This window comes from Cololabis saira, chromosome 11 (genome assembly GCF_033807715.1).
Source record: "Cololabis saira isolate AMF1-May2022 chromosome 11, fColSai1.1, whole genome shotgun sequence".
Taxonomy (NCBI): domain Eukaryota; kingdom Metazoa; phylum Chordata; class Actinopteri; order Beloniformes; family Belonidae; genus Cololabis; species Cololabis saira.
The window spans coordinates 30,704,220-30,721,096 of record NC_084597.1 but is presented as its reverse complement, the minus strand read 5'-3'; the positions used below and the strand labels follow the sequence as shown (position 1 = coordinate 30,721,096).

At 41.1% G+C, this 16,877-nt stretch overlaps 1 protein-coding gene across 7 annotated transcripts in view; it reads right to left on the bottom strand.

Annotated features, from left to right (window-relative positions):
• Positions 1-4,671: 4,671 nt before the first annotated feature.
• Positions 4,672-16,877, bottom strand: part of sfswap (splicing factor SWAP) — a 73,180-nt gene continuing 60,974 nt past the window's right edge. For all 7 annotated transcript variants that reach the window (XM_061734337.1, XM_061734342.1, XM_061734343.1 and 4 more), the window contains one exon: positions 4,672-5,354. In XM_061734337.1, the coding sequence (XP_061590321.1) occupies positions 5,289-5,354 (66 nt within the window). In that variant the 3' untranslated portion in view covers positions 4,672-5,288. The remainder of the gene's footprint in view (positions 5,355-16,877) is intronic.

Here is a 16,877-nt window from a genome sequence, read left to right as displayed (position 1 = left end):
GGTTAAGTTCGAACACTATCTCCACCTCTTGAAACCAGCTTCTGTGAACAGAGGGGAAGAGATGTGGATGAAAAGTGGATGAAAAATACCAGTTTCCTCTAACAGGTATTTTATTTTAAACATACCAGAGACATTCCATTAAGACCTCAGAAAACTGTCAACTTTTTTTTATGTATTTATTTTTTTAAGGGTATGTCTCCTTCAAGTATTCAGAGCTGGAAAATAGTTTCTGTTTCACCTGACTAAATAAAAGTAAAAGGCCTTCTTTGGCTTTTCCTTTTCTAAGCATCAGGACTGTGTATAATTTGCATATTTTCTTTTCTTTAAAAAAAAAAAAAACAGCAGACGCTCCTCCCAAAACAACCTTGCCTATTTATCTAGATTTAGGGCTCGCACTGAGTAACTGGGGCAATGTGAGATTCAATATCCCGCCCAGGGACTCTCGGGCACGTGACGGGACTGGCGATTGATCCAGCAGCCTTCAACCCACTACCAAAATGAAAAAGAATGAAAAAAAGAAGAAAAAAAACTAAAGCAGAAAAAAATAGTAATGTGATGTTTGGATATATTTTTTCAACATCATTTTCCTTTCATCAATTTTCAAATGTCCACATATTTTAAGTGATTTAAGTTTTAAATAACACTCTGTAATCCACAACCTGTTCACCCCTAGGGATTTTGGAGGTGAATTTTTCCTGAACAGGACTAATCAAATTAAATCAAGAATATCTCCACAATTATAAGGACAATATACATAATCTTGGTCTCAATGGATAGCTAAGACCTCCCAGCATACATTTCCAGTGTCAGAAAATGTCAATGTTCACGTGCATGAGTAAATTGTGATAAACTAAAGAAAAAAAATGAAATTTTTATTCTCGTCTAATTTATTTTTAGTTCGCACAGTGGAAAAGACCATGATAGCAATGCATATAATTATAAAGACACCACTGCCTGGATTCAGCAACTCCTTGACTACAACTGTATCAAGTTACATGAGAATAGCTTAAAGCACATAGATTTTATAAAGGTTTTAGTGTGGATATTACCAGGCGGACTCTCTATTTGGGCACTTGGATACCTATACTATGCCAAAATGTGCCAAATGTGTTTTTTTACCCTTTTTGAAGGGAATATGGCTATAAAATACTGTAACGTCTCAACAAACTCACCATGACGTTCCCAGCTTAGAGTTGTTTATTAAACAACTATACAAGTTACTGTGGGCCGTAACCAATGCCAACCAACAACAAAAAAAAAGTTTTCTCATCACTCAGTTACGGACACCTAGACAACACAACACTTCTAAACTGAACAGAACAGAGCAGTTAAACATTCCAGTTCATTACACTACCAGCCCCCCCCCCGCCCCCCTTTCAAATTCCCTTGTTCCCGAGGGAACAAACAAAGTCCCTCAAGTGTCCAGGGGGTCTGCGGTTTCTACGGGGCCGCCCCGAACTGGGGAAGAGGAAGTGGGAGACAGGCCAGTGTCTGAAGCAGGCACAGGCCTGAGGGGCAACAGTCCATTCTGGGCCGGGGTGGACGGGGCACTCAAGTCCGCAACGGGACCCTGAGATGGGTTCAGCACCACGATTGGGGCTGCACCAGCCCCAGAGCCCGGCTCTGATGAGGCAGCCTCTCCCCGGTAGGGTGCTAGCCTATCCCGGTGAATAGCGACTTTCCTTACTCTAGGTGGAAGCTGGACCCTATAAACAACTTCACCCAACTTTTGTGGTCTGTGGGCTGAACACCCAGACCAACTCCCTAGCTACGAAATGCCGACATTTGACCCGCACATCATAGTTCCTTTTTTGCTTCGCCCCTGCGCTCCGCAGCTGGTCCCTGGCGAACTCATGGGTGGCTTACCCACCATCATTTCAGCCGGAGTGTGGATCTCCCTGCCTAACATGAGGAGGGCAGAAGAGCAGGAGGTGGAGTCTTGAACCGCAGACCGGTATGTCATGAGCACAAGGGGACATGGTTATCCCAGTCCTGCTGATGTTTAGCTGTAACTATTGCCAACTTGCCAGTGTGTGGTTACATCTCTCCACTAGTCCATCACTCTGTGGGTGAAGGGGCGTGGTGCGAGTCTTGTGGGAGCCAAGTTTTTCACACATGGCTGCAAATACACTGGACTCAAAATTCCTGCCTTGATCCGTATGAATTAATTCAGCCGCTCCAAACCTGCTGAACATCCCCTCCACCAGGGCATCCACTATGATCTCCGCCTCCTGGTCCGGCAAAAAGTACGCTTGGGCCACTTGGTAAAATAGTCCATGGCAGTAAGGATGTAGCGGTTCCCTCTCTCTGAACGGGGAAATGACCCAAGGACGTCAATTCCCACTCTCTCCATGGGACCCCCACTGGGAACTGCTGGAGTTGGGCATAAGATCTGTCCGTGGGGCCTTTCCTTGCTGTGCATCTGTCACAACGCCGGCAAAAATCTTCCACATCCTGTCTATGTTGGCCCCAGTAAAATCCTTGATGAAGACGGCAGAGCGTCTTACTGGCCCCGAAGTGGCCAGATCCTGGGCCTCCATGCATCGTCTGAAGCACCACCCCCCGTAGGGTCTTTGGCACCACCACCTGACACCGTGTGTCTCCTGTAACTGGTTCATTTCACCCCCTTTGCAGTATCCCACCATGCAGCCGCAGGGCTTCAAACATCGATCAGAGTCCCTTAGTGGCGCGAGAACATATGCTAACCTCTTGCCATGATGGTCTGTGTTCAACTTCAACATTAATCTTGACATTTCGACTTTTTTCTCCAAATTTCAACTTATTTCTCGACATTTTGACTTTTTTCTCAAAGTGCATAATGAAATAAAAATCTTCCCCCAGTTCTAACTAATATAGAAACATGCAGCATGTGTTGTCTTCATTCTAAGGCTTATACAAGACTTTTCATTTTTTGCGGCTCCAGACATATTTGTTTTTTGTGTTTTTGGTCCAATATGGCTCTTTCAACATGTTGGGTTGCCGACCTCTGCTCTAGGTTAATCTTATCCCACCACATTATTAGACTGACCTTCCACAACCTAGAGCAGGGAGGTACTACTGGCTGAGTGGAGCTGAATGAACTATTAGTGTTATTTTCCATTAGCCGACTGTCTCTGCTAAAATTGGTTTTGGCATTTTATTGATTACCTCTATGACTCGAGATGACCTTAAAAAGGCTTATCACTCTGAGCGGCTAATCCCTTATGAGATGGCACTCTGCCTAGGATAAACAAGCTAGAGTTTACTAACATTTGTCTTTTTTTGTTTTAAAGCCTCAGTTTACCTAAACGCTGGGTCACAAGTGCCATCTAAGCAGTAGCCGGCACCAAGAGGACACCAGGCAATAAACTCAAGGTTTCAAGGTTTAGTAGCATTGCTGCAGTGATTGTAAACTTCAAATAATCAATGATGGTGAAAGGTTTGGGACGGGAAGCATAATTCCCTCTCTCATTGGTGTACGATCAGTGAAGGACAGAGGACTGGCAGAAGGGCTGAGTTGCATACTGAGACTTTAAAACCTGTGTGTCATATTAATGAAACCTTGCGAGGAGAGACTTGCTAACAGCGCTCAATTTATTAGATTGCCTGTGGTCATAAAACATGATTCATACCTTTAAAACTGAATACTTAATGTGGAAACAATTGTAAGATTACAACTCTGTAAATAAGTCGAGTCTGATTAACTCTGGTTTTTACGGTTGACCAATCCTATTCCCTCGGTCAACAACAACTAACTAGTGTTTTGTGACATTCAGGACCAGTTTCGGTGTCTTATTTTTGAAAAACTGTTGTAGCTCAGCCATATTCGTTAGATACGCATCTGACTTTATTATACAAGACTCAGTAATGAATCTGGAAGTGGCATGTTCTGATCATGGGCGCGCTAGGGTGAGGCACAACCAAGCAGAGCCGAATCATGATTCTTCCTCCACCGTGCTTCACCGTTGGGATGATATTAACATGTCGATTTTGTGTAATCTGCGGTCCTGTCTGTTCCTCCCAAAACCCTGAAACCCAAGTTTTATCAGCCAATGGGAAGCTGGTCAAGCAATGTCTCTATTTGCTTACTTTCATGAAGCATCTTGCGCTTAGGGTCTTTCATCCTTACAGTCTGCAAAATTCAAGTCTGCATGACATACTTGAATGAAACTTCCTCAAATCGTTTTCACTTGGCAGAAACTGATCACTGGATTTCTACATATTTCTTCCACTTTTGATTAGACCTAAAACTCTGTTTGCTACACCAAATTAGGTCTTGAACACCTTCCAAACCCTTTTCCGCCACTAGAAATCTTTCTCCAGAATCAAGCCATCATTTGTGATCAAAAGCAGAAGGTACCATTCAGCATACCAGCTCAGATTGCAGGTCCAAGCCTTTTGTTTTTTGTGTGTGTTGTATTGTATGAGCCTGAGGAACAGCATTAACACACATCCTTTTTCCCTACATCTACAGGAAACTGGATGAAAACCTGAGGGGTCTTGTGGCTCAGAACACTCAAGACTAAGCTTTAAAGCTGATCTTGTTCTTTTTTGTTCTATAAAAGCACTTTCAAAAGGCAGGTTTTATAAGAGGCTTCACGTAAATACGTTTTATTTGTAAGAGTAATTGACTAATGGCACATTCTTTTGTCATTCAAGAAAAGATTAAAGACTGCAAATGAGTCATGACAGAAAATTTATTGACTGCTCAGTTAGAAAATTGATCTGCATTAAATTTCTTACATTGCAAACTATGAACAAAAAGAAGGCCACACACTACAGCCGAGGGACAAAAATTAAAACCACTTCTTCAGTGAAGTGTGAAAAACTGGAGAGGAAAGACAGCTTGGGACTGAAAATGAAACAGAAAAATAGGAGCAGAAAATAGGTAACAGGAGGGGAAAATGAAAATATCAAAACATAAACCTTCATAGAAGGAGATTAAATAAACTTACAGCATCTTACATTAATGCTGCAAAAATTACTGACATCATTTAAAAGTTTATCTCAGAAATATGATGAAAAATATCACATTTTCATATTTGATTCTCCCAAAACACATTATCTCCCAGCCATTTCCTCAGGTCTGGTATGACACCAAACTCTCCAGTTCCTCTTTATCCTCACTGCGTTTCACTGCAGAATGACTAACCAACCTGAGTCTGGTGACGCTCAAATCAAGAGGAAATAATAAATCATGAATAAACAGGGAACTGAAAGAGATGTGGGTCAGATAAATCTCCAGGAAATTGAAGAAGGGGTCTCTTTGACAGAGGGTTGGTTGTGGCTACGAATTGTGTGTTCCCCTTTTAGGAATTGGGAGCCTGGAAGGTCTTGGAGCTGGCAAGCATGGCTCGCACTTTGGCCATGAGATCCTGCAAACAGAGAGGGAGAGATGGAGAAAAAAAAACAAGGAGGGAGATTAGTTTAAATGAAGCACACTTGTCGATGTCATAAGATTAGCAGAAATGACTTTAAGTAGACTTGGATATGTGCAACATTCGAAGGTGCTTGAAATCTGGCAAGACTGTACAGAAGTTGCACGTCTGTGGATAATAAAACCCAACTCTACACAGACATGCTTCTTATTACACTGCGTCCTGCCACTTAAAATAACTAACAAGAGGGATAAGGTTGACGTGGCAACACTTCACTGTTGTCTCTACAGTGAACTGCAGCTCCTTGATGAATAATAATTCCCGGTATAATTATTTAAACTACTCCCCGAGGCATTACAGAGCTGCGGGTAATCCTACTCCCTATGGGAATCAACTAAGCAGCTCGCCGTTTCCTTAAGCTCACATTTGTTTTAGCTCCATTTTTGCTGGCGGCTTGCATGAATAAACGCAGCTCTTTAATAAACGGAAGCAGTCGGTCAATGCAGCAGAACAGAGGACTTAGTTTCAGTTAAAGAATTCCAACTAAGCTCTTAAAAACACTCATCTTACCTCCATCCGAAACCCCATGTGTATTTACACATAATCCACAATTTCAATAGCAAAAGCAACAGATGTGTGACAGGAAAAGAAACACATATGAAGAAAGTAGGTGTGATATGAGCAGAGAAACATGGACTGTGGGGCCAGAAGTGTGTTTTTTTTCCCCTCGCTCTCCTCCCCCCGTTACTTTTCAGGTAGACCATAAGATTTTGCTGACCTGCTGGCAAATACTGGCATTGCAGGAAAGGAAGTGTTACTTTACATTGCTTTCCGTGAGTGATTAATACATGCATGGACAGAAATCCACCCGAGATCACAGAGGGAGGGAGCCGTCACGTCAAATTCAAACCCATGTTGCATCCAAGTCTGCAGACACATGCAGCCACTCACACACACACGAGCCTCATAGAATGATGCAAATGATGCTTCAACTATCCCTCAAATCTTGTCTATTGAAAGTGTTATGGTAAAAAGAAGAGCAGCCAAAAGAAAGATCTTTTTGCATCAGTATGTTATGTATCCCAAATTACATTGCAACTGCCACAGCATACTTAAATTACAGAAGCAAAAGATTGAAAAAGAAAGTAAAATGACAGCTTAATTATTTCTCATTTTATCCTACTTTATAGTATATCATGTTGAAATGAAGAGAAAAGAGGAACAATGCTTTCTACACTATTTAAACCAGCAGAGGGTTTGTAACCAACACTTTTTTTGTGACTTGGATTTAAGTGGATGACAGAATTTGGGAGGTGACATTTTAACTAAAGTACTGAAAGTAAAAGACTTGTGGCAACAGGACTCCAACCAGTTTTTTTTTATTCTTCGCTGAAGTTTTTACACTATTGCAACGTTCATATTATTTATAAAATTAAGTCTTAAAGACACCCCTACAGTATGGTCTTCACAAGTAAAGCCGGAATTATGGTTTCTGTGTTAAACCAATGCAGAGCATACGCCGTTGCCGTGACGCCGTCGTGAATCCTTCGGACTTCTCCGTCACTCCATTTCGCCACGGTGCAATACCCCCCCAGAGCGCTAGTTGATACTTTGTTTAGCTTCCGGTTTTTCCGGTCACAGTGAATCAAAGAGATAAGGACAACTACTGTGCAATAAACCAAAACACCCCCCCCCCCCGCCCAAAAAAAAAAAAATTGTAAATAAAAAAAATAAAATAAATCACAGACACACGAAGAAATGAGCGCTGAAAGTTCACTACTGCTTCACGAACCGGAACCGGAAATGTGTTGCTACCAAGCAAACCAATCACAGCCCTCTCGGTCTGCGTTGCCGCGACGCGTAGTTACATTTTTTGGGAGGTGCACGTCAGGCTACGGCGTAGGCTATGGAAAGCCTCCCGCCGTACCCTACGGCGTAGGTTTAATTCAGAACCATAATTCAGCCTTAAGGCTCATACGCTTTAGAAGCTTTGCAGTTATCGTGACTTTCTTCAGAAAAGTTAATTTTATTAAGCTTTTTGTGAAGTGTAGATTTTATTATCAGTCATAAAACCTCTAGTTTCCATCATTAGCTACTGAGTTCATCCCTTGGTGATACACTGGTGGGGGTTTTCTCAGGAAACAGTGGTCTGGAATGACTGGATCAATACAGTGAGATCCAGACATCAATACTTATGAGACAATTATTAGTAATCATTCCTTTAAAAAAACATTTTTTTTTAAATGCAACCACCAATGTATCTGTAGCACGGCGAGTGCTACCGGGCCCGACCGACAGGATAGAGAGGACACGGAGTTTCAGTTCACAAACTGTTTTTATTTCACCCAACACACGCGTGCTCCAACACCTTCACAGCAGCAGCACTTTCTCCCAGCAGCAGCCTCCAGCAGCTCCTCCGACCCCTCGCTGCTGTCCAGCTCTGCCTTATAAGGCAGGCAGGGTGGAGAGCGGCAGCCACTCAGGCGGATGGGACACAGGTGCGTGTGTCCCATCAACCTCTCCACCCTGCCACAGTATCATATGCAAACATGTGAAATCGGACGTCATTAGCTGACCTTTGTCACGTTGCACGTCAGCTGTGACACATGGGCTACATTGAGAATGGCAGATTTAAAAAGCTTGAAATAGTTTTTCATATTATACTCTAGGAGATGGTGAAAATAATTACATATGTGGTATTTCAAAAGAATTCTCCATAAAGTATTTTAATTCAACTGCAAAGTTGATTATTTTGGGCCAAGAGTTTTATAGGTATTACTGACAAAAACATTCTGAAATATTCTATTTTATTGGTATTTTATTCGTTTGCATACTGCAATCTCTTAGTAATCTCTCATTTTCATAATTACCCACATTTCACACAGCACTGACCAATATTTAGGAAGTGAAAGAAGTGATGAACCGATCATGTCTAGTGTCTACCATCCAAGCATGTTGGGGCAGTATGATAATTTGGGTTTTTTCAATTGGTCATCAACAGATTTTTCTTCACTCACAATGGCTAATGCATCTTCCAAGATAATGTCAGATTTCATTGGACTCCAATTATGAAAAAGTGGTTCAGGGAGCTTCAGATGTAATTTTTTGTATTGGTCACCACATAGTCCAGACCGTAACCCCATTCAGAATCTTGTGTTGGAGGACTTAACACAACATTCAGTCCCCACATCATCAGTACTACATGTTGGTGACAGATCAATGTAACTTTGGATAGAAACAAATGTGAGATTACAAAAAACAAAAAGATTTCAGTATACGGTTATTTTTTGCCAGGCAGTGTATCTTACGGTGGTAAATAGAGTGAAAATATTGGTTTCACCTAGTTGTTTTCTACAGACATGATCATTATGAAAAACACGTTTTTTCTTGTTTTAACATATATAAAGTGGTCTCCCCTCATCCTGACAACTCAGAGAAGGAGGAAAGCAACTAAATTCTGCAGGGTCTGTTCACCCCGCCCGGATGAATCTTCCAGTGTCATGTGACTTTTACGAGCCGTTCAGAATCTGCTCCCGTCCTTACGTAACGATAGGCCAAGATTTCCATAGGTCGGCCTCCGCTGCTGAAACCACGCCCACAGCTCTCTCTGCCGGCTGGAGCTTCAGCCATTGTTCAGAAGCGGTGACTGTTTCCACAGCGAGGGACAGTTTTTGCATCGACATTTACCCTCATAAAAGGATCAGTGCCCACAGTACGGACCCGGCAACTGCACACGAGTCAGCGGGAAGTGACGTTATTTTTTTTATGTTATTTATATTTGTCTACAAGTATGATCTTTGCATGGGCTAAGTATTTAGCTTAGCTCGGAGCACCAGGGCCACTCACTGGACCGGACCGGTGAGTAGCTCCGGTGCTACCTAACGGAGTGTTAGGTAACACGGGAGCTCTATTAGTAATACATTTTTCTTCTGTTTATGGTTTCAGATCTTCCAAGCAATGCACCTGAAGCTGTTCAACGACACCTTCAGAAGATGCACGGTCCTTCCTTGAGCCAGCAATAGTGCATAATGTTATTTATATACAACTTTTTTTTTTAACAATAAAGTTGCCATTTGTGAACATTTGTGATTTCTTTATAGTTAACATGATACATTTGTCTTGTAACATAAGAAATGAAATGATGAGGAATCGGAGTAAATAACTGTGGAGTACCTGTTTAGAATTAAATTAAATCTTCCTGTGTGAATTAGTGTGAAGACGAGGTGACCCGTTCCCCCTTCAGGTAACTAAAGGCTGATTTATGGTTCTGCGTTACACCAACGCAGAGCCTACGGCGTAGGGTACGCGTCGATTTAACGCAGAACCGTAATTCAGGCTTAAGATCCGTTTACACCGTGTTGAATGCGAGCATCCGACTATCGCGTCGAGCTGCGTGACATTGGACGCTCTCTGTCCACACTGAAACCGTTAAACTCGCGGCCAGTTTGGACAGTCCAATACAAAAAAAATAAAGCAATGGAATTTATTTTGTCGCCGAAGCTCCCTCGCATGGGACACGCTTTGTGTACGGAGACGGCTCTTCAGCCCGGAGTGAGGCTTTGTGCCCTCCCCTGCTACATGTCATTCAGGCAGCCAATCAGCACAGAGCCTCATTATCATAGCCTCCCCTCCCCTCCCCTCAGAATCCCTCATAGAGAAGGAGGTTAGAAGCGGTAAAACTAGAGACATGGCCCACAGGCTGAATTTCTGTTTTATGTAGAAAAAACAAGCTTTAGATTGTTTTTAAGACATTCAAGGCCTGTTTAAAATACACATTAAATGCCATAATAGGTCCCCTTTAAAGGTCAAGGTCTTTGCTTAACCCTATTGCACATGTGAAACAGTGCTTAAATGTCAAAGGTTTTATATTAAATATCCAGTCCACAGTTAATGTTAAAACTGAAAACTTGTCTTAATGATAACACATTTGGCTTTTTTACAGATGTTCAAAAGAAAAATAGAAAAAAAATGTGCTGTGTTCAAGCTTCCTGGCAATGTAAGCACAGACTATTTATCAAACTCAATGGAGAGATGGATGAGGGCCAACCAGGCACAAACTGAGAAGTAGAGGGCTACAGCACAGATAACTCACTGAATTATTCAATGTGTGTTTGTCAAACATCACAGATGAGTTATAAGTAGTCCGCTTTAGAATTGGGCCATGTTGCAATATGTTTTCATGAACAAGTTAATATTGCTTAGTAGAGATTAAGGCGGGAGAAGAGTGTGAGATATTGAGTACAAAAAAAGAAATGAGATGCTTCTTTGATGAGAGAAGCATCAAGAGATGGGAGATGTGTGATACTTTATCTGCTGAGCATCTGGTCAGTGAACAGCAGAGGCTCACTCTTAAACACAATTTGTCATTCTCTCTCATGCACAGAGGCCAACAGCCAGGAGAGAAAACAAGCTTCCATTTAGGGATTTTCCACAAAAGTGAACCGTGCTATTCCGGTGCTAGTGCCAGACTTAGCACCAGTTCTTTTCGACGTCTGACTGCGACGAAAGCACCGACTCTGTGCCATGAAAACTGGTGCTAAGGTGGCCCCAAAACCTTGTGGGACCAGATGTACGAGTGATTATTCCTATCTGGTTTATTGATCAGTAAAGATAAATTCATCATATCGGTTGACTTTAACATTCATATGGATGTTGATAATCTTAAATTAGCTTTTAATTCTCTTCTAGAATCGATGGGTATCTCACAAAAAGTAAACAAACCGACAGATTGTTTTAATCATACCCTCGATCTCGTCCTCAACTACGGTGTTGAACTTGATAATCTGTTGGTGTCGCCTGTAAACTCCCTCTTATCCTACCACTATTTAATAACGTTTGAATTTAATATTGAGATGGGATGAGAAACAGCACCTCCGAAACCGAGGCCATGGTTCTCCACCGGGAAAGGGTGGAGTGCCTTCACCGGGCGGGGTGGAGAAGTCCTCCCTCAGGTGGAGGAGTTCAAGCATCTCGGGGTCTTGTTCACGAGTGAGGGAAAGATGGAGCGTGAGATTAACAGACGGATCGGTGCAGCGTCCGCAGTTATGCGGTTGATGTACTGGGCCGTTGTGGTAAAGAAAGAGCTGAGCCGAAAGGCGAAACTCTCGATTTACTGGTCAATCTATGCACCTACCCTGACCTATGGTCATGACCTAGGGTAATGACCGAAAGGACAAGATCGCGGATACAAGCGGCCGAGATAAGTTTCCTCCGCAGGGTGGCTGGACGCTCCCTTAGAGATAGGGTGAGGAGTTCGGTCACCCGGGAGGAGCTCGGAGTCAAGTTGCTGCTCCTTCACATTGAGAGGAGTCAGCTGAGGTGACTTGGGCATCTGTATCGGATCCTCCTGGACGCCTCCCTAGGGCGGTGTTCCAGGCATGTCCCACCGTGAGGAGACCCCGGGGAAGACCCAGGACACGCTGGAGAGACTATATCTCTCTGCTGGCCTGGGAACTTGGACTCCCCTTGGAAGAGCTGGAGGAAGTGTCTGGGGTGAAGGAAGTCTGGGCATCTCTGTTGAGGCTTCTGGCTCCGCGACCTGGTTCCGGATAAGCGGTGGAGAATGAATGAATTTAATATTGTCGATGTTGAAGCGCAAAATAAGACGTATTATTTTAGCAGATGTTTGTCTGATGAAGCTATTGCTAAATTTAGGGAGGCCATTGCTCATCTTAAGATGGTGGAAAATAGTGAAGCAGTTGAGGCCAGTGACTAAGGTTGTACCTCTGCACATGTTGATTTCCTTGCTAGTAACACTGCTGATTTGCTGCACTCAGCTTTAGATGCAGTTGCTCCTTTGAGGAGGTTTCCAACCATAGGAGCTTAACTCCCTGGTATAATTCAGATATCCGCATGTTGAAACAAAAATAAATCATATCTATCTGACAGATTCCAGTTTGTTCATGTACATGAGGTTTCTTCAGAACAGTTGAGGGTCTGTTATGGTGTTCCGCAGGGTTCAGTGCTAGGGCCAATCTTGTTCAGTTCACACATGCAGCCATTGGGAAGTATAATCCAGGACCACGGCATTCATTTTCATTGCTATGCTGATACGCAGCTCTATTTGTTTATGAAGCCAGATGAAACAGAGCCGTTAGCTAAACTTCAGGCATGTCTTAGGGACATCAAGGACTGAATGTCCGGAAATTTTATGCTTCTAAATTCAGATAAAACAGAGGTTATTATTTTTGGTCCAAAGCATTTTAGGGAGGGATTAGATTGTGTTGCGATGGCTTCCAGTGCAACTGTGAGAAGCCTTGGTGTTGTTTTCGATGAGGATCTGTCATTTAAACCGTATATTAATCAGGTTTGTACAATAGCATTTTTCCATTTCCGTAATATCGCAAAAATTTGGAAAAACCTATTCCATGCGTTTGTATCTTCTAGACTAGATTACTGTAATGTATAATTAGCAGGATGTCCAAGTAATTTGCTGAATAGGCTCCAGCTGATCCACTGCTTGCTTACACCTCTCTATGTGGATGTCTGCTTTGTGCTTGCTGGCATTGTGGCCTGCAGTCCCCCCCCACCTCAGTGCCTGCTGTCTACATCTGCTTATATAGTTATCTCTGTAGTGCACCAGTTAGCCATTGTGTCTGTCTCTCATTTCTCTGTTCTTCATTCTCTCTGTCTGTTTTCTCTTTTCCTGCTATGCCAAGCTGGCCGGCAGGAGGGCCCCCCCTTATGAGCCAGGTCCTGCTCAAGGTTTCTTCCCCCCTAAAAGGGAGTGTTTCCTTGCCACCGGCTTATTATTATTATTATTATTATGGTTTTTCTTCCACTAGGGGAGTTTTTTTTTTTACCTGCCACTGTTTATGTTATGTTTATGTAATAATTGCTCAAGGGTCATGTTCTGGGTCTCTGGAAAGCGCCTAGCGACAACTTCTGTTGAAATAGACGCTATGTAAAAAAAAAAAAAAATTGAAATATTGTAACCAACCAAATCACTTCTGTGAGTTTAAAACGTAGCATGCCAGGACAATCTCGATGCATTCTTACCGATTTAATCATGCAATCAAAAATATGTCTACTGTACGGTAAATATGTGACTATAAAAGCCTTAATTTCGTCCTGAAACGTAAACACGGTATATGTTGATCGCAGAAACTTGCATGAAGTCAATTCCGTACCCCCAAAAAAGATGTTTGGGCCAGGATCATGGTGCATTAGTTGTGTTTCCATTACATTTTTTGCACAAAAGAAAGGCGAAATAAAGGAACCGCTGCAGGGGTCGATGTTTCCACTGAACAGTGTTTTTCTTTTGATTAGCGCAGCTCTCCTAGTTCTCTCTGTAGCTCTGTAACTCTCCTTATCTCGTCCTGCAAGACTTTTTTTCAAAACAAAAAAGAAGATCTTTGAATAAGATGAACTAAACACCTTTAGTATTTGACACATTTTTGTGATTGCTGCAACGGCTGTTGCAAAAGTAGTCAAGAAAATACGAAGGCAGGGGATGATCATTCAAAAGGGTATTCAGAGGCAAAGCCATTATGTAATGCATTCATCCATAATGAGGCCAAAAACAGCTAGAAACTAGATTTTGATGACTTCACATTGACCGGCTACAATCACATCCAGTGCTAAAAGAGATGTGCAAATGCGGAAACGGTGTTTCAATTACACTTTTGTGCTAAACTGTATTATCAATATATCTGTAAAACTCTGTAAATCTCATTAATGAGTAAAAAGGCTTGTGCGATATTTGGCAGTTTTTTTCCCAATTAAACACTTTTCCATTTGAAGCTTTTATAATTTATTTAGGTTTTGTGCTCCTTTATGGATTTCCTGGTCGTTTTGACAGGCAAAAATAGCTCTTCTTTATTTGATGTTTCTAGGTCTTCAAGACAAGGTTTCCCTTTAAGTCCACTTTTATTTGCCTTATCACTTGAACCATTGGCTCAAGCAGTGCGCCAAGCTGACAATATTTGTCCTGTCACAATTCATAATACTCAACATTCTATTTCTTTATATGCTGATGACATATTATTTTTGGAGGATATAATTAATTCTATCCCTCCTTTGCTTACTATTTTTGAAAAATGTGGTAGAATATCTGGCTTTAAGATTAACTGGCAGAAATCAGCACTTCTACCATTGACACTAAATAATGTTAGTGTGGCGGCTAACTTGCCTCTCGCATTACCGGTAGTGCATAATTTTACTTATCTTGGAATTGAAATATATGCCTCTCTGGAGGCTATCGTTAAGAACAATTTTGTAGATGTCTTTTTGATTTGATTTATTTTATTTTTGTACATGTAAAAAAAAAAAAAACAACACTTCATGAGAAGTTTAAGAAAACAACAAAACAAAGAATTTCCTACTTTAAAACTTGCTATCTTGATTTACATGTGCCAAAAAAGGAGTAGGAAGAAGTGTAAACTTATTTAGTCCTACCCCCCATTCACTGATCATTTAACCTGTATTTATAAATATTCACACACCGTACTCACACTGATAAATAACAGTATTATTATATACTGTAATTATACTCACACACATGCATACATACACACATAGTTGAATATTTCTATACGCATACACCCATACCTCCATAGTTTAACTCTACTGACTGATATAGAAAATCTTTTCATAGTTGTTAGTGTTCTACGAGTCTTAAAATTTAGAGTACCCCTTAAATTATACCTCCCCTCTCTGTCATAAAACATTTCCTGCAAGTGAGATGGTGTTGAGTTGTCCCTAGCTTTATACATGAATTGTGCAGTTTGGAATTCTAAAATGTCAAAAAATTTGATTATTTTAGAATTGAAGAATAAGAATTGGTGTGTTCACGAAAACCAGCCTTATGAATTATCCTTATGGCTCTTTTCTGCAGTATGAATAGTGGTTGCAGTGAACTTATATACGTATTTCCCCAAACCTCTAAACAGTAACTTAGATAAGGCAAAACTAGGGAACAGAACAGAATGCAGAGTGATTTGCTGTCCAGGAATTGCTTTGCTCTGGCCAGAACTGAGATGCCTCTAGATATTTTGTTGTGGAAGTGTTTAATATGAGATTTCCAGCAAATCTTGTCGTCTATAATTACCCCAAGAAATTTAGTTTCATGTACTCTTTCAATGTTTACACCCTCAATCTGTACCTGTGCTTGATTGTTTTTGTTGTTTCCATATACCATCATTTTTGTTTTGTTTAAGTTTAATGATAACTTGTTATTGTCAAACCATTTTTTTTTTTTTTTTTTGTCAAATTCTGAGGTAATATTGTCCAAAAGTTGCTGTAAGTTCTCACCAGAATAAAATATGTTTGTGTCATCGGCAAATAGTATGAATTTCAGTATTTGTGATACTTTACATGTGTCATTGATATAGATGATAAACAGTTTAAGACCATACACTGACCCCTGGGGGACTCCTTAAACATATGAAGGAACATATGATTTGGACAGATGGATGAATTTACCAAACTCAATACAGGCTTGTATAGCCATTATAAAGATGAATGTGCTACCTAGAGTTAATTTTAAAAGTTCGATGATACCGCTTGCTCCCCCAGCGGGAAGTTGGGGAAAATTATATAAAGATATTAACAAATTTACCTTTGAAAGGCAAGAGGCCTCCATTAAAAACTCCTGCTCTCCAGCGAAATAGAAGAGACTTGTCATTGCCAAATTTTAAATTATATTCCTGGGCTTTTTCCCTTCGCCCACTCACTACGTGGTTTAATCCTACAGCCAATGTCTCGTGGCGTTCATTAGAAGAAAACAGTGAATCCATGGTCTCTCAGAGAGGTGTTATTATCTAATTTACCAATTAAAATGTGCAAATCACAATTTGGTTCAATTATATCTCACTTGATCTCAACTTGGCATTCTGTGGAAAAGCTATGTAACTTTACAACTCAGTGGCACTTAAACACTCCGATCTTTAATCATTTTAGTCTACCAATTGGGGGTAGACCCATCCAATTCCCACAATGGAGAGGTCAGGGAATTCATCTACTAAGTGATATTTATGATGAAAATGGCCTGCGCACATTTCAAGATATGAAGTTTAGTTTTAATTTACAGAACACATCTTTCTTTTTCTACTTGCAAATTAGGGCTGCACGTAAGGTGCAAGGTGTACCTAATGATGTAAAGTTATTTGAACATCCCCTGTATGAGCTAATAGAAAAGTTAAAAACAAGGGGCGTGGTCACAACTATATATCAATATATTTCAAAAATGCCCTAGATGCAATAGGGAGAGTGGATATACCTGACTGGGACCCAAATTTCAACTGGAATGAAGTATGGACCAATATAATATCATCTTCCAGAAACCCAGATCATCAGCTTATTCATTTTCAATTTGTACACAGAACTTATTTAGCACCTTGCAAGCTTTACCATATGAAGATCCTGGTTAGCTCTTTATGTACACTATGCTCTCAGAATAAACCAGGAACCTTCAGGCATATGGTTTCGGAATGCCAACCTGTTGCAAATTTCTGCATTATCCTCGATAACAGTACAGAATATTCCAATAAACCCTCAAACACTTATTTCAAATAAAGTTTG